This window comes from Sceloporus undulatus, chromosome 5 (genome assembly GCF_019175285.1).
Source record: "Sceloporus undulatus isolate JIND9_A2432 ecotype Alabama chromosome 5, SceUnd_v1.1, whole genome shotgun sequence".
Classification (NCBI taxonomy): Eukaryota; Metazoa; Chordata; class Lepidosauria; order Squamata; family Phrynosomatidae; genus Sceloporus; species Sceloporus undulatus.
In genome coordinates, this window is record NC_056526.1 from 5,444,042 (window position 1) to 5,469,159 (window position 25,118).

At 41.1% G+C, this 25,118-nt stretch overlaps 1 protein-coding gene across 1 annotated transcript in view; it reads right to left on the reverse strand.

Annotated features, from left to right (window-relative positions):
• Nucleotides 1-25,118, reverse strand: part of EXOC4 (exocyst complex component 4) — a 496,793-nt gene that overhangs the window by 281,712 nt on the left and 189,963 nt on the right. The window contains exons 8-9 of the mRNA XM_042470033.1: nucleotides 23,834-23,979; nucleotides 17,118-17,206 (exon numbers count right to left, since the gene is read on the reverse strand). Of these exons, the coding sequence (XP_042325967.1) occupies nucleotides 17,118-17,206; nucleotides 23,834-23,979 (235 nt within the window). The remainder of the gene's footprint in view (nucleotides 1-17,117; nucleotides 17,207-23,833; nucleotides 23,980-25,118) is intronic.

The following is a 25,118-nucleotide window of genomic DNA, read 5'->3' on the forward strand; positions in this document are numbered from 1 at the left end:
TTGACTTGTCCAAGGTCACCCAGTGGGTTTCCACGGTTGAGCAAGAATTCGAATCCTGCTCTCGACAGTCCTAGTCCAATACACAAACCACTACACCACACTAGTTGCCCAAGGTGGCTTTTAAGGTAGTTTTAAAAGATCAAGCTGACATATTAATTTGCAAGAGTTAAATAAAAATTAAACGGGATGGTTAAAAACATGATTAAAAATGGTTAAAACACTTAAAACATATATAAAACACAACTTCCAATAAAGATTTGTTTTTTAAAAAAACAGCACACCGCTTTCCACACTTAATACTGCTCCATCATTAAAATTCACAAGGCCTGCTTGAACAAACGTATCTTCACTGGTAACTGGAAAGAAAGCAGGGAGAGGGCCAATCAGATTTCCCGTGGAAGGGATTTGTTTTAATACGATTTTTCCTATAATCATTGTTTAAAGCTAGAAAATTGGGCACATCATTAAATTTACCGTATATACTCAACTATAAGCTGACCTCATTTATAAATCAAGGGCAGGTTTTGGGGGCCAAAATTATGGATTTTGATATGATTTTGACATGACCCGAGGATAAGTCAAGGGTAAAACTTAAGGGGCATGTAGCATGGGATCTAAAGGATGAAGCTAAGGAAAACAATGCCAAAAAACTTTTTAAAATCCCAGCAGCTATAACTGTTTATGCTCATAGTAAAAGCTGGATGGATGAGAGAGAAAAGGGGCTCAGTGCTTCCAGGACAGATAATGCTCTTGCTTTGCACCATAGGATGGTTCTTTTTTAAAACAAGAGTTAAAGTTCAGTACTTACATTGATTCGTGGATAAGTCGACCCAGATTTGTTGGGGCCAATTTCTTCACTAAAATCTCTCGACTTATACATGAGTATATATGGTATATATTAGAAGGATCAGGTTAATGGTGTGTATTTTTAAAGATAATGCTTGCTCATTCATGTAAATATTAAAAAGCTTTAATTTGGCAGGATACAAACTGCCGCTTTGCAGCGGTTCCCCGCTGGCACCATTTGCTCCGCGTGGGAGCTGCAGCAGCCAAACCGCGCGGCTCCCGCGTGGAGCAAAAAAGAAGCTCTATTTCGGAGCTTCTTTCCGCGGTGCACTGATGACGTCGCGACACGTCTGGATGCTATGCATCCAGTACGTAAAGATGGCGGCGCCCATGTGGAAGGGGCACTGCCATCTTGTACGTATTATATACGTACTAGGATTAGGGGGGTGCAGAAGCACCGCCCCTTCCTAACCCTAGTACGTATACAATACGTACTATATGGTGGTTTGTATCCCGCCATTATTGGGTGTAACACGGAGTAATATTTTAATGTAGTCTGAATGTACATAATCTGGGAGCAGCCATGGAGCTGCCATGGAGAAGGCTCTGTCCCAACTCCTCACCAACATCAACTGCGAAGGACATAAGACTGAGAGAAAGTCTTCTCCTGCGGATCTTAAAACTTGCATTAGCTTGTATAAGAAGATACGGTCTTTTAGACAGTCTGGACCTAACAGGATTTTAAAGATCAAAAACAACACTTCAAATTCTGCTCAGAAAAGGACTGTTTGCCAATGGAGCTTTTTCAACAGGGGAGTCAAATGATCCCTGCAACCAGCTAAACGTCAATGTGTGATCACAGCGATTAAAGCTCCCAGAGAGGAACATGGAAAGCAATTCAAGGGAGATTATGAAACGGGAGGAATTTCTCCTAAATTCAAATGAAAAGAAAGTGGGGCCAAAACGCATTCACTTAAAGTCGCTAGTTTCGCACAATTACGTGAATAGGCATTGCATTCGAATTGGCTCCCCATTGCCCAAAAACAGCATGCCATTGCCCAAATTTGCATGTGGCAGTTTATCACGCAATAACGTGAAACCACATGATTGCGTTCAGACTGACTTTCCATTGCCCAAATTTGTGTGTAGTGGGTTATCACGCAATAACGTTAAACCCCATGATTGCGTTCAGATTGTCATCGGATTATACTTCCAATTCCCCTTGTCTGATAAACTCCAAAGTCCTAATCACTTTCAATAGTTTTGGTATTATTTAAGAAACTAAATGGTCTGTGGACCTGCAAGTCTTCCTTATTAGACTGTCAAGCAATTAGCTGAAATTCAGAAACATGAACAAGTGCGGCAGAAAGTGCCTGAACTGTTCCCATCACTAACCGGCGAAGGCCCTTCCATGCTTTTCAGAATGGATTGCCATAAGCTGACATTTACTGAGAGGAATTTTATAGGAGAGTAAAGAAAATACATAGAAACATCTCCTGCCATCCAGTGACAAATTTCTCAACAGCAAAAATGGCTCCATGGCTCAGTGGAGATGAAATGAGGCAAAGCGTTTTCTAGTTGACACATTACAGCACAGACACCGTCAAGGCACTCCTATGGCCCTTTTCCTTCCTTATGTAGGAAAGTGAGAGTTTGGAAAAATTACACTTTGGCACTACAGTTCTTAGCATTTCCCCCAGCAACCATGGCCATATAAGCCTTGCCAGCTGGAAGACTCTGAGAGCTGCAGTCACCAAAAGGAACTCTGTCAAAATATTGGGAAAGCCATGGAGAATTTGCATACAGGTTTAAAAAAATATTTTAGAGCAAGAAATAGAGACTGTCTCCTCTGCAGACCTTCCCAAAATGGTGACTATCTTTCTTCCTGTCACCATTTTGCAAGCAGCTATACAGGAAAATGGAAGTAGATGGAGTACTAAGAGATTGTGGGATGCTTATGGGGGTGGATGGAGTATTTTTACGTTTTCATATGTTTGGGAGTTTTCTGCATGATTTGCAGACAAAACCTACCTGGAAATCACACTCATTTTTTTAAATGGGGATAACCCTTGGGGAAATGAGTTCTAGAAATCAGTAAAGAAAAAGAAAAAGAAAAAAAAAAACCAAGACGCCGTCTTCAATTTAGAGTTCTTACTCTCTAACTAAGTCCTTCTGTATTAACTACTTTCTCTACCGTGTAAACCAGATGTATATCTCCAGCTGATGACCTCTAGGACATTCAATTAATATGCTCCTTATAGCAAAAAAAATAAAAATAAAAAAATAAAAAAGTATTAGTTTGAGTTACCTATTAGTCTTGTATATATAGGAGAAAAAGCAAGTATATCAACAGTGTTATAACAATTAGTGGTGAAAACTGTATATTTGGCAGGGGCTGTACTTAGGTATTGCTCTGTAAGTTCAAGCTCTACAGGATTCCTCTGCTCCAAAATAAATAATGAGAAAAAAGAAACAAAATCACTTGTATGAGCTATTTAAGGCAAAAAGAGCCAAGGTATTAATTAAATTTTAATTATGTCTCTACTAGATCTCAGTATTCCCCAGTAAAAGGTTTCTCTCCAAAACACCCTTCTTTAAATGTTGAAACTGATATACTCTGGTATTAAACTATAGTCTTTGTGGATCCGTTGTCTCCTCCCCTGTCCTCTTTCCGTTGTCACCTTTCTTGCTACCTCTGATATTAAACTGTAATCTTTGTAAGTCCATTGTCTCCTCCCCTGTCCTATTTCCGATGTCGCCTTTCTTGCTACCTTGGTTTACACTATAGTCTTTGTAAGTCCGTTGTCTCCTCCCCTGTCCTCTTTCCGTTGTCACCTTTCTTGTTACCTCTGGTATTACACTATACTCTTTGTGGATCCGTTGTCTCCTCCCCTGTCCTCTTTCCGTTGTCATCTTTCTTGCTATCTCTATTATTAAATTTTAATCTTTATAAGTCCGTTGTCTCCTCTTCAGTCCTCTTTCCTCCGTGCCCCCTTCTCTTCTAATAGGCTTCACTAGGTTCCAATTATTAAACCCAAGGTGACAATGTAACTCTCTCCTCTGTAGCGTTTCCCTTTCAAATCGCCATTTTGTAGCTCTCTCTTCCCTTAGGCACGCTCTCTCTTGCTGGGTTTATAAACGTTTTGGCTGAGATAAAACGATCTCAAACTAGGGGTATTAATATGAACAAAGTTATTAGTTGTTTTCAGTTTGCTTGTTTTAGAAACTCCAGTACTAGATCATTCCGATTGTTCCCCTCATCTGATTCTTTTAAACATCCATTAAGTCTGGAGTCTCCTGCTCCATCCCGCTTTTAAAGCCCCCCTTCTTGTCAGGAAAGGCTTGTTATTTGGTTTGTGAGGAGACTCCGTACCTCGCGAAGAGGGTCTCGCCAAATTCCAGATTTCTAAGTGAAAGTTCCCCGAATACCCAAAAAGGTAGGTGTAGGATTGCTCTTAAGACTTGTAGCTTTTAGTCTAAAGTGCTTCTAAAATAACGGCAGGCTAAGTTCAAAGCCAAAATGGCGATCAAAGCAAACCCGGCTGCTCTTCGGATCCCGTGCCCCTGCCGGCAGTCACCCTCGAAGGCTTCTACTCGGGTCGCCACCGAGTCCCCCTTCGAGCCCCGTGCTCTGACTCTCCTCCAGAACCGGATTAAATAAGGGATTAGCCCCATTAAGTTTGCTTTGATGATCGCTGTGACGAGCCCATCACACAGCGACTGAACACCCAGCCATCGCCGCCGGAAGTCAACACTATTGTTTTTTGTGGTTTTTTCGGGCTGTGTTGTCATGTTCTAGCAGAGTTTATTCCTGACATTTTGCCAGCATCTGTGGCTGGCATCTTCAGAGAATGCTGACCTAGAAGAGTGTGTGTGTGTGTATATATACTGTGTGAACCTTTGTGAGGAGGAGTTCACACAGTATATATATTCTATTCTAGGTCAGCATTCTCTGGAGCAGCAGAAAACAAGCATGTTCCATATTCAACATGATATCCTTTCAAATATTTAAACATGGCCATCGTGTCAGCTCTTAACCTCATCTTCCCCAGGCTAAACATGCCCAGTGCCTTAAGCCGCTCCTTGATAGGGCATGGTTTCCAGACCTCTCACCACTTTGGTCACCCTCCTCTGGACATGGCTCTTGCTTGTCAATATCCCTCCTGAATTGTGATCCCCAGAACTGAACACAGTATTCAAGAGGAGGTCTGACCAAAGCAAAATAGAGTGGCACTATTACTGTACTTCCCTTCCTCTGTATGAGAAGAGCTTGTTTGCACTGGTATTTCACACAGATATGCAGGATAAAGGAAAAATTTCTTTATAATTATTTATGTTTACCTTATTTGTAAAGATTCCCCATTAGATAAATTATCTGCTTGTCTCACAAACTACCTCCAACTGCCTTCCCACTGGTCATTCAACCAGCTAGGACTCTGGTTCTCTGTTTCGTCCTAATTTTTGCTGAGCTCTTCCTCAGCTTTTTATTGAGTTTTATTCAATAAAAGAAACAGGGTACTGTGAGCATCCCCCCTCCTCACTTCATTTCCCCATGAAACAAAGACAGAGGAAAAGATCCTGAATAGATGGGTTGCACTGTTGGGGGGGGGGCCTTAAAAAGAGGTGTGCATTGACTAATCATTTACATTTGTCTTAGTCAGGATAATGCAAAATGGTTCAGACAAACACAGAGGGAGAGCAGCACATGGATAAACTCCAGAGGTGGTGCATGGCAAGTCCTTGAGGTTAATTAAGAAAAATTAAATCCCACAAGGCCAGAAGGCCAAGGACGTGTTTCAAATTGCAACACTAGGGTATGGCAAGATAAGCAAGGGCTGCTGCACTGAGCAAAATATCTTCATTTTTTCACACATGGGGAGGGGAGAAGGTTTAACATTTGACTGCACACACTCTCTGGAAATATTTAAAAACAATACTGGCATACATTTCATATATACTGTTAAGATGTGTTTCAGATAAGCAGATTTTTAATAAATTGTTCCTGCACAATGTAGTAGCAATGTGTGAAAAAAGAACTTTCACCAAGCCGATTATGATTATCCTATATAACCGTAAGATCCCAAACCCCAATAGATCACACCTGTAAACCCAAACAGACAAATCCAGGACCCACACATCAACCAGAGACGGAATGAACACACACTATCCATGCTCAGTTACAGCCTGTCATTTCCTGCCACCATTTTAAGAGGGACAGCAGAGGAAAATATGGGTATTACAGGGTTCTGGGGTTCTTGTGGGAGTAAGGTAGGTATATTGTCACATGTTTTTGTGAGTCTGGGAGTCTTTTGCTTTGTTTGGAGGTAAAAATGGCCCAAAATCATGCCATTAAAAAAAATTGACAGTTGGGGGGCCTTTGGGGACATCACAGAGGCAATGATGCCTATATTGTTACAAGGGAGTCCATTTCATTCTACCTCTGGCTAGATTTTCAAATCACTTCTCAAATCCCATCTTTCTCAACTCCTCATTCCTTAACCTGGTGGAAACTATGGAGAACTCTAATGGTTCTCATTTATTCCTAGTTACTCATTATCTGTCCCTTTTGCCTCCATAGACTCTCCATCCCACAGTCTAAATTTAAATTTTCAGTTCTTCAGAGTAACAAGTTTATATCTCCCTCCTGCTTCAAAGGAAAATACAACGTACAATGGTGGTTCTAAATACATTACATGCATGCACACAAACATCTGTAAAGTGGGTATCTTGTACATAGATGTGCACCATGACAAAACGAGCAAAAGGAATTGGAGATTTGAAGGAGCACCTCTTAAAAAACCAACAACAAGTATATATCTGCATTTGTTCACTGGGAATCTCTCCTATATATAGTAGTCCCCTCCAACCCTTCCCACATCTATGCCAGGCCAGAAATAATGTTCAAGGCAATAAATATTTGGCCTAGAGAAGTGGTGGGGTCTCTTCCTCTGGATGTCTTCAGAAAGAGACTGGACAGCTACCAGATGGATTCCCGGCACTGAATGGTGGGACAGAGTCAATGGCCTATGGGGCTCCTTTCAACTCTATGATTCTACGTGATGGCGTTAACTCACTGGAAAATATGATGGTTGTTGTTGTGTGGCTTCAAGTCATTTCTGAGTTATGGCAACAATAAGATGAACCTATCATGGGGTTTCCTTGGCAAGATTTGTTCAGAGGAAGTTTGCCATTGCCTTCCCCTGAAGCCAAGAGAGTGTGACTTGCCCAAGATCACCCAGTGGGTTTCATGGCTAAGTGGGGAATCATAGTCCAGCACGCAAGCCACTACACCACACTGGCTTTCAGCAAATATGAAAATGCACACTAAAAAGGAAAGCAGTAGGAAAAAGAAGAAGGTCATCTTATGGGTGGATTGATTCAATCAAGAAAGCCACTGCCTTGAATTTATAAAACCTGAGCAGTTCAGTGGATGGAGGTCTCTCATTCATAAGTCTACCACAAATCAAAGTTGACCTGATGGCAAATAGCAGGAACAACAACAACAACAACAACAGAATCTGTCCCACATGATACTGTCCTCCCACTCTCAGAGGTTGCAATTCCAAATTTCAACAACAACTAAAAAGATAGTGAAGACCGGCTGTTTGGGCTGGCTTGAGGGCAGAGTCAAGGTATAGCGTCTACATGATGCATGCCCCAGCTCCGCTCCCAGGGTGGGGTGATGCCACACGCTGCATCGCATGTTGCATTGCGTCATGGTGCTCCTCCAGCACTGCGTACATACGATGTAGCGCTGAAGGAGCACTGCCAAGCCACAGCAACGTCCTATGGCATCCCTTGCCTAATTAACAAATTGTAAGCCACTCTGATAGACTTGGCAGGGAATAAATAAATATTTGCAGGACGCAAAAAGGAGCCACTTTTTGTAGGTCCTTTTTGCGCCCTGCAAAAGCCAGACCGGGGCTGCTGCAGCTTGCAGTTGCCACGGCCCCAATCTAGCTGTAATGGGCGGCTCCAGGCCACCCCTTCAGGGCTGTGTGCACAGCCTCAAACTCTCAATATTGGACTTTCTACTCCAAGACTAGGAAATCTTTGGCACCCCTGAAGTTTTGGAGTTCACCTCTGTAGAATCCCAACCAGCCTGGTTAATGCTAATGGATTGTGTGAATTACAGTAAAGAATATGTAAGAAAAGTAAAGAATGGTCCAAAAAGACCAAAAGTTCCCCACTTGAATTCTGCCCCTTGCACTTTATGACAGCAATTAAACCAGCTCAATGTTTTGCATAGGAATGATTAAAATAGTCTGCGTGTTATCACAGACACTTAAGCCCAAGGGAAAGTTTGTTTTTGTTTTTAATGACCAAGAGCTCCACACAGCAACTATAAATCAGAAAATGCCTGAAGCTTTAAAGGCAGGCAAATAATACAGTTCTGCTTAATGCAACACAGAAAAAGCTGTGTAATGATAGCAAAGCTCTTTGTCCCTAACAGGGTACCAGTATTTTTGAGCATTTAGGAGGAGAAATTGTGATGAAAGGTGTCTGCTGGAAAGCGCTCGGCAGCTGCTGCAATCTAGGAAGCCACTGCTGTAATTCAAATGCTGAAAATGCTTTGCTTAACAAGTAAGACAGTAATGAAGCAAAGGGTGAATCCTCTGTTGCCATTTTGAAAGCAGGTGCCCTCCAACATAATTCTAATAGAGAAAAGAATAGCTTATCATGAAAATTCATTGTGTGGAGTGCATCTAGCCTTTATGTTTTTGCAGTATGCCCACCATGCTCTGCCTGTGTAAAGGAAGATTCACTCCACACAATGAATTTTCATGATGACCTGTAAAGTTGCAGAGGTACTCAGTGCTGCTTGCATTCAGAGCATTTTCGTTCAAAGAGGGGCATTATAGTATATCTCCAGTGCTAAATTATTTGGGGGTTCTGGGATTGCAATCTGCAGCAATTTACTGGAGAAGTCCAGCACCCTTTTTATTTATAATTGCTTTGTTTCTATGTAAAGAAGAACACTGTCCCTCCCTTACACCTGTCTTTATTTAGGGTTTGTACAGTGCTACCTCGGGTTACGAAATTAATTCGTTCCGCCGCTCCGTTCGTAACCCGATAATTTCGCAACCCGAAAAGGCTTTCCGTTAGCGCTGGAAAGCCGCTAGCCGCGCTTTGCGTTTGAATTTCGCGGCGAAATAAATTTCGTAACCCAAAAAAAACATCGTAACCCGGAACAGTTTTTTCCAATCTAACTTTTTCGTACCCCAGAAATTTCGTAACGCGATCATTTCGTATCCCGGGGCACCACTGTAACTAGAAATAACCATAACACATTGGCTCTCTCCATTCCACTGAGTTTTTGTTATGTTCGCTATATTTAGAGTGTACAGATAATGTCTATTTTCAAATGCCTTTGGGTTGTGCACTTTCACTTACTTCAACTGAATAAGTGTAATATTCATTGCATAGAACTGTAGTGGTTTCAGTGTTGGACTATGACCCTGGGTGACCAATAAAATAATAATAAATTATTTATTTATTTATTTATAGCCCGCCTTTCCTCAGATCAAGGCGGGTTACAAGAAGTGCCATTACAAGATAAAAGCACAGTAAAACACAGTAAGTATACATTAAAATAGCAATCACCAATACAATCAATGCAATCAACAATACTATAACAATATCCAGCTAGCTTAGGATGTGCAACAACAGTAACAGTGAGGGGGAAGAGGGAAACTAACAGGGAACAATTAGGGGAAGGCTTGTTGGAACAGGAAGGTTTTTAACTCCTTCCTGAACCGGTCAAGGGAGGTGGCCAAGCGGAGCTCACCGGGAAGCGAGTTCCAGAGCTGAGGGGCCGAGATGGTAAAGGCCCTACGCAATGTTGTGGCATATTTCGAGTCTGGAACTCTCAGCAGATGCTTCCCGGCCGATCTGAGTGTGCGGGGCAGATTATATGGTTTGAATCCCTATTAAACCCCTTCTGAACCCCCATGATAGGTTAGCCTTAGGGTTGCCATAAGCTGGAAATGACTTAAAGACACATACAATGACAACAATTTACCTCATCAGTAGTGCTATCTTCATCTCCTAGTAATAATCAATTTCATACCAGATGTACTGTATATGTATTATCGTACTTGAGAGTATGTATTTTCCCTGGAAAATGATTAACCATCCATTATGAAGCCAAGCCCTCCCTCCAGTCCATCTGCCTTGGTCCAGGCCTCGGAGGTAGAGAGGAACTGCTGGACCTCTTACCCTTTCCAGCCACCACTCCCTTCTCCTTCTGTGTCATGTCTTTTTAGATTGTAAGCCCGAGGGCAGGGAACCGTCTAACTAAAAAGATTGTATGTACAGCGCTGTGTAAATTTACAGTGCTTCATAAATAAAGGTTAATAATAATACCAACAGCTTTTTTTTGCAACTATCAGCTTAAAAGGTGCTCTACAACCTTTCTGACACTAAGTATCAGCAACTTTGTTCCATCAATATTTTAAAAAGGTATCACAGGACAGCAGTTCTCAGACTTTGGTCCTCTAGATGTTTTGGACTTCTACCCCCAGAAATCCCAGCCAGCTTCATCAATCGTTATCACTTACGGGAAATGAATCCAAACATCTGGAGAACTTTTGCCAGAGGAGCCATCCATAGGAATGCTTACATACTGTAATAGACTGTACCTCTGGATCTTATCCCAGGTGTTCTCCTGAGAACTAGATTCTGAAAACCACTCTGGCACCTCCGTGCATTTTCCTCCATCTGGGCACTGCTCCAAAAATGCTAACTGATGAAGGATCTTGGAGAAATGTATTCCTATTCTCCTTGGGCTCAGCAAACTCTTGCAGTAGTGACACACCAGGAACAACTTGAGAGAAGTCTACAGACTATGACTGGCCATGTTTATCACCCTTGTGACTACTGGACAAGACAGGAGGTGTTGTTCACATTTCCATTCAGATATGATCTTTGGCAAATATGGTACCCATTCCCAGACAAATTTGACTGAAGGTGCTATCCCTCACTTTGCAAAGGTATGGAAACCAATGGGGGAATGGGGAGTTAGAGGAAAGAGAGGCCTCCAGGCTTGAGCTGAAGAGAAGGCAACCCTATGGAGTTCCAGCAGATGTGAAACAGAAACTGTTTCAGATTCCTCCCACCAGAACGGGTTCAAGCTTCCCATTTGCCCTCGATATGGAAAAGATGGGCTAAGTCATGCAGAGTTGCTCTCCCTCAGATAGACAAAGTTCTCTGTAGGTTTAATAGCAAATTCTGCAGTGAACGGATAAACAAGTCATTTTCTTACATAAAGGCTTGCTTTCCTTTCCCGTTCTCTCCCCAGCCATCTCCTTTCCTTTGCTGTCAAGTTATCTGACCTCTGTTTGATAATCTCATTTCCTTAAAATCAAAATACCGGAAATTTAAGCTTCCTAGAGTGTTAATTGTGACCCTGCTCCATTGCTAATCAAAAAATTGGATGTTTTGCATGAAAATGCTGCTCTAATTAATTCTCAGTCATAAAGCGCCCTGGTTTTAATAACCCCTTCTTGATTGGATAGCCTTTGAAGAGACGGTTGCAGCTAATCCGCTAAACTAGAAAAACCGCACACAGAGGAAATAATAAGTGGGCTTATAAGGTCTGAACAAGATGATTGCATTAACACAGTCAAAGTGAAGAAGAGCAATCTCTCTGGCCCCAACCTCAACTCTGACTCCAGTTGTGATGGAGAGGGACAATCCAGGCATCTGATGGAGCATTAAGTCCCAGAGCTACACTCCCCAAGGCAGGAAGAGCTCCATTTTCCATTTTAATTCTGCCATGTTGGAGTTCTTCTTCAAAAAATCGGGATGTCTACCTGTCATAAAACCTCTTTTTTAAAAAAAACTGAAACAAGTATTCCTCTCACACCATCCTTTTTCCTCCTTATCGTCTCTGAATGACAGTGCATTATCATACGTAATTCTGAGAGTGTTAAGCAGCTTTTTCATTACTGCAAACGTCAAGATCAGTTTGTGTCACCAGAGAACACAGAGAGAGTCTGCCCCGGCAGGCTTTTTGTTCTTGTTGGTGAATTCATATTGTACAAGCAAAAATATTGTGTCAGGTGTTCTTGCCTCTTGTCAATAAGAGATGATCTCCCTCATTCAGCAAAATCAAGGCGTCTGTCCTAGACTTTATCAGATCTTGCTGCAGGTGCCGCAGTCCACAGTAGGTCTTCAAACACTCCATGAACACAGAAAAATCTAACAAAAGCAGACAACAGAGAAAGGGGCAAATAGCAATACAACTAAGGGAGAATGCACTCTTCTGGGGGCTTTTACTCATAAAACAAAAAATACTCAAGAGAACCTTGCAATTACCTTCCAGAACTTGCAAAAGCCTACATACTGGAGGAAACCTGCAGGCTGCTTTCCTTGAGATTTTGTACCCTGCTGAAGCTCTTCAAATTCTTTCATGAACCTTCTGCATAGACTCAGTTGGCCAAGTGATCTGAAAGGACAGATTCAGCGGGTAAAAACTACCTATGTTGACTCCCTATGGTGAAATATCACTGAGTATATCTGGCAGAAGTCTACAACTCACTGTCTTTGACAAAATGATGCCGCTTACTAGGAAGACACAACCTGCATCCCTCCTCTTCAAAGTAACTGCATCTTTCTGCTGGAAAGCTGAATTTCACTGAAATGCTACATTGGGAGAAAAGCAGCTACCGGTGCACATTTTTCTCCAAGGAAGGTAAATGATATATGTGGCCCACATGAAAAATAATAATTACCCAAAATTTGTTAAATGAACTGAAGTCATGATCTCTTGTCAACTTGTTCCCTAACAAGACAGGAAAGGATTACTTTCTTTGGACTATCATTCCCAGGTTCCTCCAGTCACGATGGCCATCAGGCATGATGAATACAAGGTTCTGGGAGTTGTAAACCAAACAAGCAACCTTTCCAAGCTCTGGTGGGTATGTAAACGAACACCACAACTGGCTCTCCTTTTACCGTCATATTTCAGATGCTGCTCCAGGCATGTGCTAGCAAATACTGTGCATCATGCTCCTATTTCATGCCTACTGAGCAACTGCCTTAACTGGGCCTTATTTGTGTTCAACTGCGGGACTGAAACACCTTGTTCCTGAATAATTCTTACAGAAGCACCTAACAAGGCCTGGTTTTGTTGCTATGAATCAGCCAAACACCAAAAATACATTCATCTTGCTTCACCCTCCACACCTCTTCCATGACACCACCAAAGGACTTGTTGGAGATATATTAAACTTCAATAACCACTGCTGCTAAAGCATCAGATTTACTACCTTGCAATGATGGGTAACCCTAGAGAGGGAATAGCACCTCCAACTAGCTTTCACTCAGCAAGTGAACGAAAGCTATTTCCCCAGCCTTCTTCTTAGTGCAAAAAAAAAAAAAAAAACCTGGCTGGCAGGAGACCATCAGTGGTTGTTTCTTTTTTAAAATGTGAGCATTCACCTCCAAATCACTTGGCTGAGCATTTCATGGCAGAGGCATAATCAGTGGGGGGCACTGGAAGCAACAGTAATTAAATCCCAAGGTCTCTGTCATGCAAAGGGCACTTCATTAATTACAAGGAAGGTGATGGCGGTGCCATGCAGCTCTTTGAAGACCATGCAGCTTGGTAGAATGAACTCTACGATTAGTGTAACGAACAGGAAAGCTATTAGAGATCTAATAGTAAATTCAAGCAGATATGACTTTTTCAACCACCACACATACTTTTATCATGGAAAACAACCCAAACATCTCACCTTTCCCTATTGGTCGTGCTTTAATTGCAGCTCACCCGCTGACATCTTAACACACCTACCCCAGCAGAATTAATAACTGTGTAATTGCATTTGCTCACCTTCATCCCCTTGTTTTTCTGATTACAGTTCTGCCTTCCAGCTCCCCCCCCCTTTTTTTTTTTTTTTTTTTTTTTGCAATGGGAAGTATTTCAAATGCAATGCTCCCGGGGCCAGAGGGCTGCTTTTGTCTCATCATCATCATCATCATCATCATCGTTGTTGCTGTTGATTATGGTGATCATAATCATGATAATGATAATGGGAAGGAGCTGTAAACTGATGGTGCTACATAAATTATAGTATCTATTGTGTGGGTGCTATCATTCTACCTTGTACCTGCTGGCCCATCTTGCCCAAGAGAGGGCCACAAGCTGTCCATAGGCCACATGCAGCCTTCCAACTATTTTTGCAAAGTGTTGTTATTACTATTAATAATGGGACTCAAGGCAGCTTATAACTTATTAAAAAGAGTGCAATTAAAAACTATAAAAATGTTAAAATTTGTAGTTAAAACTTTTAAAATTAATTAAAAGACTAAATACAAACTAACAAAAGCCAAGTCTGAAGGCACCAGATCCCATATGGCCTTGGAGGTTAAGCAGTTATCTGCCCTGGTTAATATTTGGATGGAAGACTGCCAAGGAATACCAGATGATGTAGTCGATGCTTCAGAAGAAGGCAATGGCAAACCACCTCTGAGTATTCCTTGCCCAAGAACATCCTGTAAAATTCATGGGTTCACCATAAGTTGACAGGGGACTTGAAGGGACATACATGCATACAAACCAGAAACACAGCACAGCAAAGCTCAAAGAGTCATTACAGTAATTTCTAAAAACCTGATGAAATCAAAATATTTTACTTGCTGGAAAAAGGCGAGCAAGGAGGAAGCCATCCAAGCTTTCCTAGGGAAGGAATTCCAAAGTCTGGGTATAGCCACCAAAAAGACCCCTAGATCTTGTTCCCACAAATAAGCTGGAGAAAGTAGTGGGACACAGAGAAGGTCCCCTCCTGAAGATTATACAATCATAGAATTATAGAATTGGAAGAGACCACAAGAGTCATCCAGTCCAAACCCCTGCTGTTTAGGAACTCACAATCAAAGCAACTACAACAGATAGCCATCCAGCCTCTGTTTAAAGACCTCCAAAGAAGGAGACTCCACCACTCTCTGAAGGAATGTGTTCCACTGTTGAACAGCCCTTACTGTCAGGAAGTTCTTCCCAATGTTGATGTGGAATCTCTTTTCCTGTAGCTTACATCCATTGCTCTGTATCCTATTCTCTGGAGCAGCAGAGAATAAGCTTGCTCCATCCTCAATATGACACCCTTCAAATATTTAAACAAGGCTATCTTATCGCCTCTTATCACCTCTTAGAGTGATCTTAGAGTGTTCACAGGGTAATCTTGAGCGATAAATCCTTTAAACAGCCTGGAGCAGTCATAAATCAAAATGCACAGTCCCTGAGCACCCTGGTTTTGTTTTCATTTTTTTAAAGTGAGGAAAAAAAGAGACCAGAATACCCTAAAGACAACAGATCATATCTGAACTTTGAAACTAAGCAAGTTCAACTTTCGTTAGTATTTCGATGGGAGACCACCAATATCAGGCTATTTCAGGTGAAGGCCATGACAAACCACCTCTGAGTATTCCTTACCTAAGAAAACCCTATGAAATTCATGAAGTCACCCTAGGTTGACAGGCAACTTGAAAACAGAGACAAGATTTCTTTGTAACTGGAAATGGACGTTGGCCAGCTGCCGTTCTGGCAGGAGTGAGTGGGATCCAGGAGGTGGAAAATTGGACCCATCAAAGTTGTTCACCCTTGACCTAACCCAATATTATATAATGTTTAGTGATTTTCCAGGAACTCAAACTCATATCTTTTACAACAGCTCCTATTAACTAAAAATGCTAAGGAATAATGCTAGGACCGCTTACAAAAAAAGGACTTTGCCATGGGACTGTGGTCCCATTGTATGGTATCATAACACCAAGACCCACCATTTTCTATGTCTCTTCAAATGTTTTTCAAGGGACTCTGAGTAAATGGCTGAGTCAGCGCCAAAACAGTCTGCAGAAATAATCCAGTTTCGGACTAGTTTAATTGCCCTGGTTTAGTGCTAGGGAATCTCTCTGACAAAGAAGCCTAATGTCTCACAAAACTACAGTTCCCAGGATTCCCTAGGATTGAGCCAAGGCAGATAAAGTGGCCTCAAACTGAATTATTTCTGCAGTGTGTTTAGGACCTCACTCGGGAAGTCTATTCTATCTCGAATGGTTCTCCTGCTCAGGTATTCAAAAGTTCAAGTGCATTGAGGTTATGTGGAGAATACAGCACTCTGCACATGTTCCATATTTTCTTATTTCCTCATGTAGCTAAGGACACAACAGCCCACTTTTCATTCACTGAGCGGAAGGAAGGAAGGAAGGAAGGAAGGAAGGAAGGAAGGAAGGAAGGATTCAGCTAAAGAAGGAAAAAACGAAGTGGAAATTTAAAATGTGATCAGTAAACAGAACAGATTATGGAAAGGATTTTGGTTAGTTGATATTTTTGATTAAGATAAGGTAAGAGTTTGGCTCACATAACACCTGAGGACAACATATACATGTGAGATTCCTATAACTGACTGCTCTTTTATGTAAGATGTGGCATCAAACACTTTGAAAGGTACTCCGATGACAGACAAGCTTAAGACAGATGCCTTCATCTCTATATTTTTTCTCAAGAGCTGCCACACAGTTTCTATAAATCTTTCTAGTGAGGACCAAGAAGTCAATGAAGAGACATTCTAAGCCCCATTTGCTGCCGTCCACAAAAGTATTCGGTGGTGCCATTACTTAACAGTTTCTCCCCAAACCCCAGCCATGACCAAACACCTGACAGTAAGTATCAGAGGACTGGGTTTTGGTTTTTTGACATGAGGTGGGAGGTAACAATCAGCTGTGTGACAAGTGAAAAACGGATTCTTTATTAAGTTTTTAAAACCCTGTCATTTCTAAAACCACTTTGTGATAGTTGACTAGAAGGCTTCGCAAACATATACACCTGAGGTGAACAATGACAGAATACTAAACAATGACAAAATACACAATGCATCTTTCAGCAGCTACATGGATAGATTCAATAAGATCTAATCTGAATTCTCAAAGAACAATGAGATACAGAAGGAAAAGGCCAGAAAACAGAGTGGTGATTGTGGAGAACCAGTGGGATGTAGTACTTTGAAACCTGAACTACAACTCTGGAGACCAGGGCTTGAATCCTTGCTCAGTCATGGAAACCTCCCTTGAAAGTTGTCAGTTGTATTCAGTGAGTATAACACAAAACTCGCTGTGAGATTTAGCATTCAAGAATCTAAAGAATTGGTATCTCTAGTTTAAACTTTACATTATCCATCTATCTATCTATCCATATAAATTTCAAAACCATAACAAATACATAGTTCAAGATCTATTTCTAAAATGCTAGCAGCTCACAATAGCAAAGTAAAAGTGACCTTTCACAAGAGGGTCATGCAAAATCAAACTTTCCATCTCGCAAAGCCTACCTTGAAGTTCACCACTCCTGCTGTAAAGCTCTCTCCTCTGTTCCCGCAAATAGGCACTCATGCTAATAGCATGGGAAGATGACTCAAACCTGCAATGGAAAACACACAGTTCATCAACAAGCATTACAGGTAGGCTGTGGACACAAAAGCATTTCCCTCTAGAAACCATTGTCAAGGCCAGCTACAATATGAAGTGCATCATATATCCACAGCAGCCTCTCAAGAGAGGAAGTGGTCACCTTTCAAAGTCAAACAGTTTCGTACTTCTCTGCACATCTGAGAAAGATCCTACATTCCTTCCCCATTATTTATCATTTTGTTCAATTAATTCAACTGCTAAGGCTCAAAGTAAATGTGATAAGGACAAATATATTCCAACTGACATATAAAGCAGAGTATTAGTGGGAAGGATGCCCCAGAAATAGATTTGAAATTCCCACCTAGTTGCCCATCCTCCATTGCCCAAAAATGCCAGCTTCAGTACTAGGAGCAAGCCAGCCTGCAGGAAAGAGAATGTGAAGAGACTGGACCATAAGCAAGGTAATGTATAGTGTTTTAGTATATTAGCATATTATTTTAGTATTTTAGCATTTTATAGTCTTGTGTTTTATCATCAATTTTTTTTAGATATGTTTGATGTTCCATCCTTTGTTTCTCACTCACAGTGACACTTTCATGCTGAAGGAAGACCACTGTGACAACCAGACAGTAAGACATGCTTACTTCAGTCTTATAATTCTGACCTTAAGATGAAGTTTATTTCATGCTGTTTTGCAATCACTCCAGAAGTGTTTGGCAATCATTACAATGCTGGAAGAGATTAATGCTGCTCTTCTAACAAACAGCTTAGGGCAGCATACACAGCATCTTTTCCAGCCCACAAAACCCCACATACTGTGGAACTTTCACAGCTCAAGGCGAATTTATACCTAAGTATCACTGGTCTGATTCCAACAATTTGTACAGTTGAATCTAAATATCCCTGCACTAAATCCAACTATCTCTTTTTGGATATCACAATAAGCCATATTCTACCATATCCTTTACCCAACCTAGTTTATAAATTATGGCCTATAAAGCCCTATACAGCAACTGTCTAGAGTATCTGAAAGACTATACTGTATTATCAGATACAAACCTATTCTGACTTTAAGGTATTTTGGGAGAGCCTTAGCATCACCACCTTCTGAGGCACATTTGGTGAGAACATGAGCAAGCACCTTTTCAGTGGCTGCTCTAAATCATGCTAAGCTGCACAATTTAAAAAGGATGTGGAGAAACTGGAGTGTGTCCAAAGGAGGGCGATTAAAATGGTGAAGGGTCTGGAAACCATGTCCTATGAGGAACGACTTAGGGAGCTGGGGGTGTTTAGCATGGAGAAAATAAGGTTAAGAAGTGATATGATCACCCTGTTTAAATACTTGAAGGGATGTCATATTGAGGAGGGAGCAAGCTTGTTTTCTGCTGCTCCAGAGAACAAGACATGGAGCAGTGGATGCAAACTACAGGAAAAGAGATTCCACCTCAACATTAGGAGGAACCTCCTGACAGTAAGGGCTATTCAACAGTGGAACACACTCCTTCCTCGGAGAGTGGTGGAGTCTCCTTCTTTAGAGGTCTTTAAGCAGAGGCTGAATGGTCATCTGTCAGGGATGCTTTGATTGAGATTTCCTGCATGGCAGATTGGAGTTGGAGTAGATGGCCCTTGTGGTCTCTTCCAACTCTATGATTCTAGAACACCCTTTCCTTGGAAGCCCAATTCACACCTACGTTTGTGTCATTCTAACAACAAGTAAAAATACGGTTGTTCATAAAAGCCTTCTGGGCCTAATTAGTTTGAAAGAGACATTGCATATACATGGCTTTAAATAATTTCAAAGTGTTTTCCTTTTTTTCGTTTTAACTTGTTAAATTGTTTAATATATTTTTAGCCTTTTAAAACCATGTTTATTACTTTCACTGTTTAAAATTTGTCAGATTAAATTTATTGTATTGTACACTGCCGTGAGATTTCCAAACAGAAGATGGGATAAAAATATTTAAATGAAATAAATATTCTGTTCAGATTACTCAACCAGGCCAACACGAATTTATAGAGAGTCAATTGACAGGTGAATGGGCTTCTAAATGGGAAATAGAGATGGGAGACAGCTACTCCGTCTAGTAAGACAAATACCAAAGAAAGGACAAACAGCACAACTGAGGCATTATCAAACACATACATCTCTCAACAGGATGATAAGTGCCATTTCAACAGAGATCTCCACAGATGTGGTGACAGCTGACAGATAACTCAACCCAAGATCCCAGCAAGTACGACTGTCACTGCGGTGAGAGCAATGATGAGAGAATGAGCACCAAGGGACATACTCATCTTATTAAACAATTATGCCTTGCTTCATTACCATCATACAGAAACAAGCACAGGGGTCTACAAGCAATGAACCTGATGTGTTAACACATGAGCAGGATTGGAGTTAAGATCATCCAGGAGAACCTGAAATCTAAATTTCCAACTAACTTGCTTGGAAATCTCAGAAATAATAATAATAATCTGTTTATTTATAGCCCGCTTTTCCTTAATAGATCAAAGGTGTCCCCATCTCTCAGGCTAACCCTTTCATATAGACTATGAAGCAGATAACTTCTTGAAACATGGCATGTTTGCAAAGTAAACATCTCTGCAGAAAACATCTAAGCAGAAAAAGGTCTCCATCTTAAATTGCTCCATAAGCACACAACAACAACATGCTTGGACCCCTGAACCATTCCTCATAGGGCTTGGTTTCCAGAACTTTTAGCATCTTGGTCTCCCTCCTCTGAATGTCCTTTCCAAACTGATGCTTAGAAATGAATACAGATGAGGTCTGTTGTATTGTTGTGTGATTTCAAGCTGTTTCTGATGCTTAGCGATGCTGAGGTGCACCGATCACAGGGTTTTCTCAGCAAGATTTGTTCAGAGGAGGGTTTGCCTCCTCTGACTTGCCCAAGGTCCCCCAGCTATCCTGAACCCTGGTATCCAGGGCCCCAAACCACTACACTATTCTGCTTCTAAAATGAGGTTTGATCAAAGCAGAATAGACTGGCACCATTACTGCCCTTGATTTGGACACAGTTCTATTGATATAAAGTGTAGATCTGCATTAGCTTTTGGGGGCATCACACAGTTGGCTTGTTAAACTTGCGGGCTACCAGGATACTTTCCACATGTACTACCGTCAAGCCAGTGTCACTTCTCCTATATTTGGGAACCTGATTTTTTTGCCAACATACCGTTGGCCCTCTGTATCCATGGATTCTGTATCCACAGATTCCATCATCCATGGCTAGAAAATAATCAAAAGAAATATAAATTCCAAAAAGCAAACCTTCATTTTGCCATTTTATATCAGGGAGACCATTTTACTGTGCCATGGTATTTAATGAGACTTGAGAATTCATAGATTTTGCTAACCACAGGGGTCCTGGAACCAAACTCCAGCAGATACCAAGGGCCCACTGTATTGTATCATACATTTTATTCCCTAGTGAAATATATTTTGTTATTTTTGGCTCAGTTCTTCAATTTGTTAAGCCCTCTTGAATCCTAATTCTGTATTCTGAGATATGAGCTACCCCTGCAGATTGGTGTCATCTGCAAAGTTGATGAACATGCCATTTATTCCACCATTCAAGTCATTTATAAAGATGTTACATAAAAGTGGTCACAGGACATTACACTGAAGTGCCTCACTTATCACTTCTCTCCAAGATGACATGGAAGTATTGGCAAGCATCCTTTGCCTTGGCCATCCACCATCTACAAATCTACCTAACAGTAGGATCTTCTAGCCCATATTTTGGCAGCTTATATACACATACGTACATACATATATATATCATGGGGGTTTCATCAAAAACTGAACACAAAACACATGATATCCATAACACTCCTCTAATCTATCAAGCTTGTTACTTTATTTATTTATTTTTAAAAGATAACATGAGCTTGGCAGGGCAGTATGGAATAAATCAGTCTGAACAATTAAAGAATAATTTAAACAGACTACAAATGTACTGAACAATTTTACACTTAAAACAAACCAGCTTAAAACCAGTTAAAACTGTCATGGCAGTCTAAAACCACACATCTGTGCAGATGTAAGCAAACCAATTAGACCCCAAAAGCCTTGGGTCCCTTTGTGGGAAAAGGTGGAGTATCAATTGAATATATTAATAAATAGTCATTACAGCCCTCCTCAAACTATATCACTGTGGTTCCTCCTATAATTTCCTATAATTTTTAGCCAGATGTTCTAAGTCTGTCTTCTTTGTGTCAACTACACATCATGGATCTCTTCACAGGTGTACATATCCTTGACATATAATACTGCTATTCCTCTTGTGTATGTTTGTGTATGCAGACACATGCAATTGCCTTCAAGTCACTTCTCAACTAATGGCAACCCTGTGAATTTCCCTCTCCTCAACTGTCGCTTTCCAGGCATGAGTTTCATCCCATAAAGTTTAAATAATGCCTATTAAACCAAAGGATTCTGTCCATGAGGCACTCAAGAAAGTGTAATAAATAAATTGCCAGAAACAGTTCACTGTGTCCCAAAGCTCCCATCCATGTTCAAGTAATTTTAATATTAATTTTAATAGGATGCAAACCATGCTTTCCATTAATCTATCAAAGTGTTTTACTCTGGAGAGGAATTGGACTTCTGAACATCCTACAAATTGGTCAAAGGGAAATTAAGAAAGCTAGAAGCCAGGAATATGAAAGAGGAATCTGAAAGTCACCCACATAAAAGATGATGACTAAATCAAAGCAGTGACTGAGTGCATCAGGAGAAACATCACGAAAAGAAAAGCAGACAAACAACTGACAAAGGACACAATTCTAGGGTCAAGTACAATAATGGAAGACAGAAAACATAACGGTGAACACAGGCCAAGTTTTACCCTTGCTCTTCAAATGCTTTCCTTAACTGTTCCCACATGAAAGAGCATACAAAGAATTCTAAAACATGCCAAAGTGTCAGAGGCAGAGCCGAAACAACTCCAACAATTTCATCCTTACTACAGCAAGACAGGCTTCCATCTTGCCTAAGAGCCTGTGGTGAGGCCGTTATTTGTCACTTCTACAGAATGGGGCTCAGGGAACTGTTTTACACTGGCTCCAGCCTTCTTGCAGGGACAGACTCAAAAAGTGGTGCTGGGAAGTGCCAATTTGAAACCACAGATAATGATCCAAGTGTTCCTCAGGCTTGGTTCTGTCCCTCATGCTGTTTAACATTTACATGAAGCTGCTGGGAGAGGTCATCTGGACTTTTGGGGTTCAGTGTCACTGGTACACTGATGGCAAACAACTCTCCTTCCCAGCCGATTCCATGGAAGCTGTTTCTGTACTAAACCAGTGTCTGCTGTCAGCAATGGACTGGATAAGGGTGAACAAACTAAAACTTAAACCAGACAAGACAGAGGTGCTCCTGGTCAGTCAAAAGGCAGATCAATCTGCTATGATTAGGTTTTGCATTGGTCACAAAAGGACTGACACATTTCAAGAAGGTTGGATGATCATTATTGACTATGTTAATGAACACTGCCACCAGATCCAACCTCCTGCTTCACAAATGGATCTTTGGACAGGCACTCTACAACTTGACAAGCCAGATTCTCTGGCTCTTGCTGAGAATTAATTACTTTATCCTGCTGCAGAATAACTATTCATCAGATACATACCTTTGGCTCTTGTCATTAATTGTTGTTCTTTGTTCCTCAAACCTTTATGTGTTTTATTGTAAAAACTCAATAAAAAATTAATTAGGAAAAGAAAAAGAAGGCAGATCAGGGAAGATGGATTCAGCCTGTGCTGGATGGGTTTATCCTCCCCTTGTAATCTCACATTCACAGTTGAGTGATCTCCTGCACTCAGGATTGAGCCTGGATCCCCAAGTTTCGGCCATGGCCACAACTGGATTTGCAGTTGAAACTAGTGCTCCAGCTGCACCCATTCTTTGAAAAGTCAGATCTAACCATAGTGACACAAACCTTCGTTATATTCCATTTGGACTTGCAATACACTTTATGCTGGGCTGTCTTTGGAAACTGTTCAGAAACTTCAGCAGATCCATACATTCACCAAAGTGTTATGATCTCTTTTCTGCAGGAATGGGCAAGAGAGCCTACTCATCCTTCCCACTTGCCCTAATATATGGTAAATGCAACTTAGGATGTATGAAGTGAGAAGCTGGGCAAGCCAGGGTCAAGCCGTCCAATCACAGTTTATGGAATGCTATAGGAGAAAGGATGCAATCTAGAGGTTTGTCTGTAAAAAAAAGTGAGCTAGGGCAGTCAGGATAACCTGGATAGGGGTTCAATCACAAGGAGAGAGCCAGAATGGTCCCCCAGAAGCATCACAGTTCAGGATTTTCTCCTTCCTTCCTTCCTTCCCCCCTCCCTCCTCTTCTAGATATCATATTTTCCCTCAGTAGGATTCCACCCCTCCTCCCTGCCTTAAAGATCTCTTGCAACAAGGGTTCCTACTTTACATGGAAATAGCAGAGTCCAGCTACGTCACTGGTGTGATAGCCACACAACAGAAGCATCTTTAAATGAAATACAAAATCAAATTGAGTTACTCTCAGAAATAAGGCAGTCATGGAAGATCTTGGAGACTGCCAATCCCAGCACAAAGCACAGTTTAGGAAAGACAGTGGAAAAGAACTTACTTGAACAGAGAGGTTTTAGGTCTCTGAGGTTTCTTTTTGGCAAAAAATGCTGCAAATTCCCTTCCAGAACTGGCATAGCTAAGCTGGGCCGATGGCTCTGAAGATGCCCGTGTATTTTTCATATCCAAGTACTCTGTGAGCAGCATCTGGAGAGAAAATTGTGTTTTTAAGAAACTAATGCAAATGGTTTGGCGATGACGTCTCATATTAGATTAGAGATATTACTGAAGCTGACACATACAAAACTCAAAAGTTCACTTTCCAGTAAACAGCCTGATAAAATAGTAAGTTACTGCGCATTTACCAAATATGGTAATATATTAGCTGCCAACATTGCCAGTTTAACCTGTGTAGCAATTTCTTAGAATCACAGAACCACAATATTGGAAAGTGTGCCACAGACTACTGAGTTCAACTCCTGCTCAGTGTAGGAACTCCAGCTAGAGCATCCCTAGCAGATAACTATCCAGCCTTTTTTTGAAGAGGTCTAGAGAAGCAGACTCGGCCACCTCTCTAGGTAACTGATTCTACTGAAAACTGCTCTTCTAATATTCACTTGACATCTACGCTCCTGCAACGTAAAAAAAATTAGATGTATCCTATTCTCTGGAGCAAAAGGAAATTTAAAAAAAAAGCACTTTTGATTATAAGGTTGGTCCTAATACCAAAGGTTTCCCACATCTCCCAAATATGCAGAGATTTCCTGCTGTACTTACACCAAATGTTTAACTGCACCATGGATATGAAAACCTAGCTTCTTGTTCTGGGGCCAAATGCTGGTGAATTTGAAAAGAGCCCATGTTTCCAGGATGACTGACAAAAAAACACTGACACTGGAGACCTAGTTTAACCATCATGTCATTAATATAAGTATAGAAATAGAAACAGCATCAATGGAAGTATAGTGTCTAGACAAAGAGAAGTCATAGTGCCACTCTATTCTGCTTTGGTCAGGCCTCGCCTGGAACATTGTGTCCAGTTCTGGGCACCACAATTCAAAAATGATGTTGACAAATTGGAGTATGTCCAAAGGAGTGTGAGCAAAATGGTGAAGGGTCTGGAAACCATGCCTTATGAGGAGAGAGATGGGTATGTTTAGCCTGGAGAAGAGACGGTTAAGGGTTGATATGATAGCCCTGTTTAAGTATTTGAAGAGATGTCACATTGGGGATGGAGCAAGCTTGCTTTATGCTACTCCAGAAACTAAATCACAGAACGATGGCTGCAAGCTACAGGAAAAGAGATTCCAGCTCAACATTAGGAAGAACTTACTGACAGTAATGGC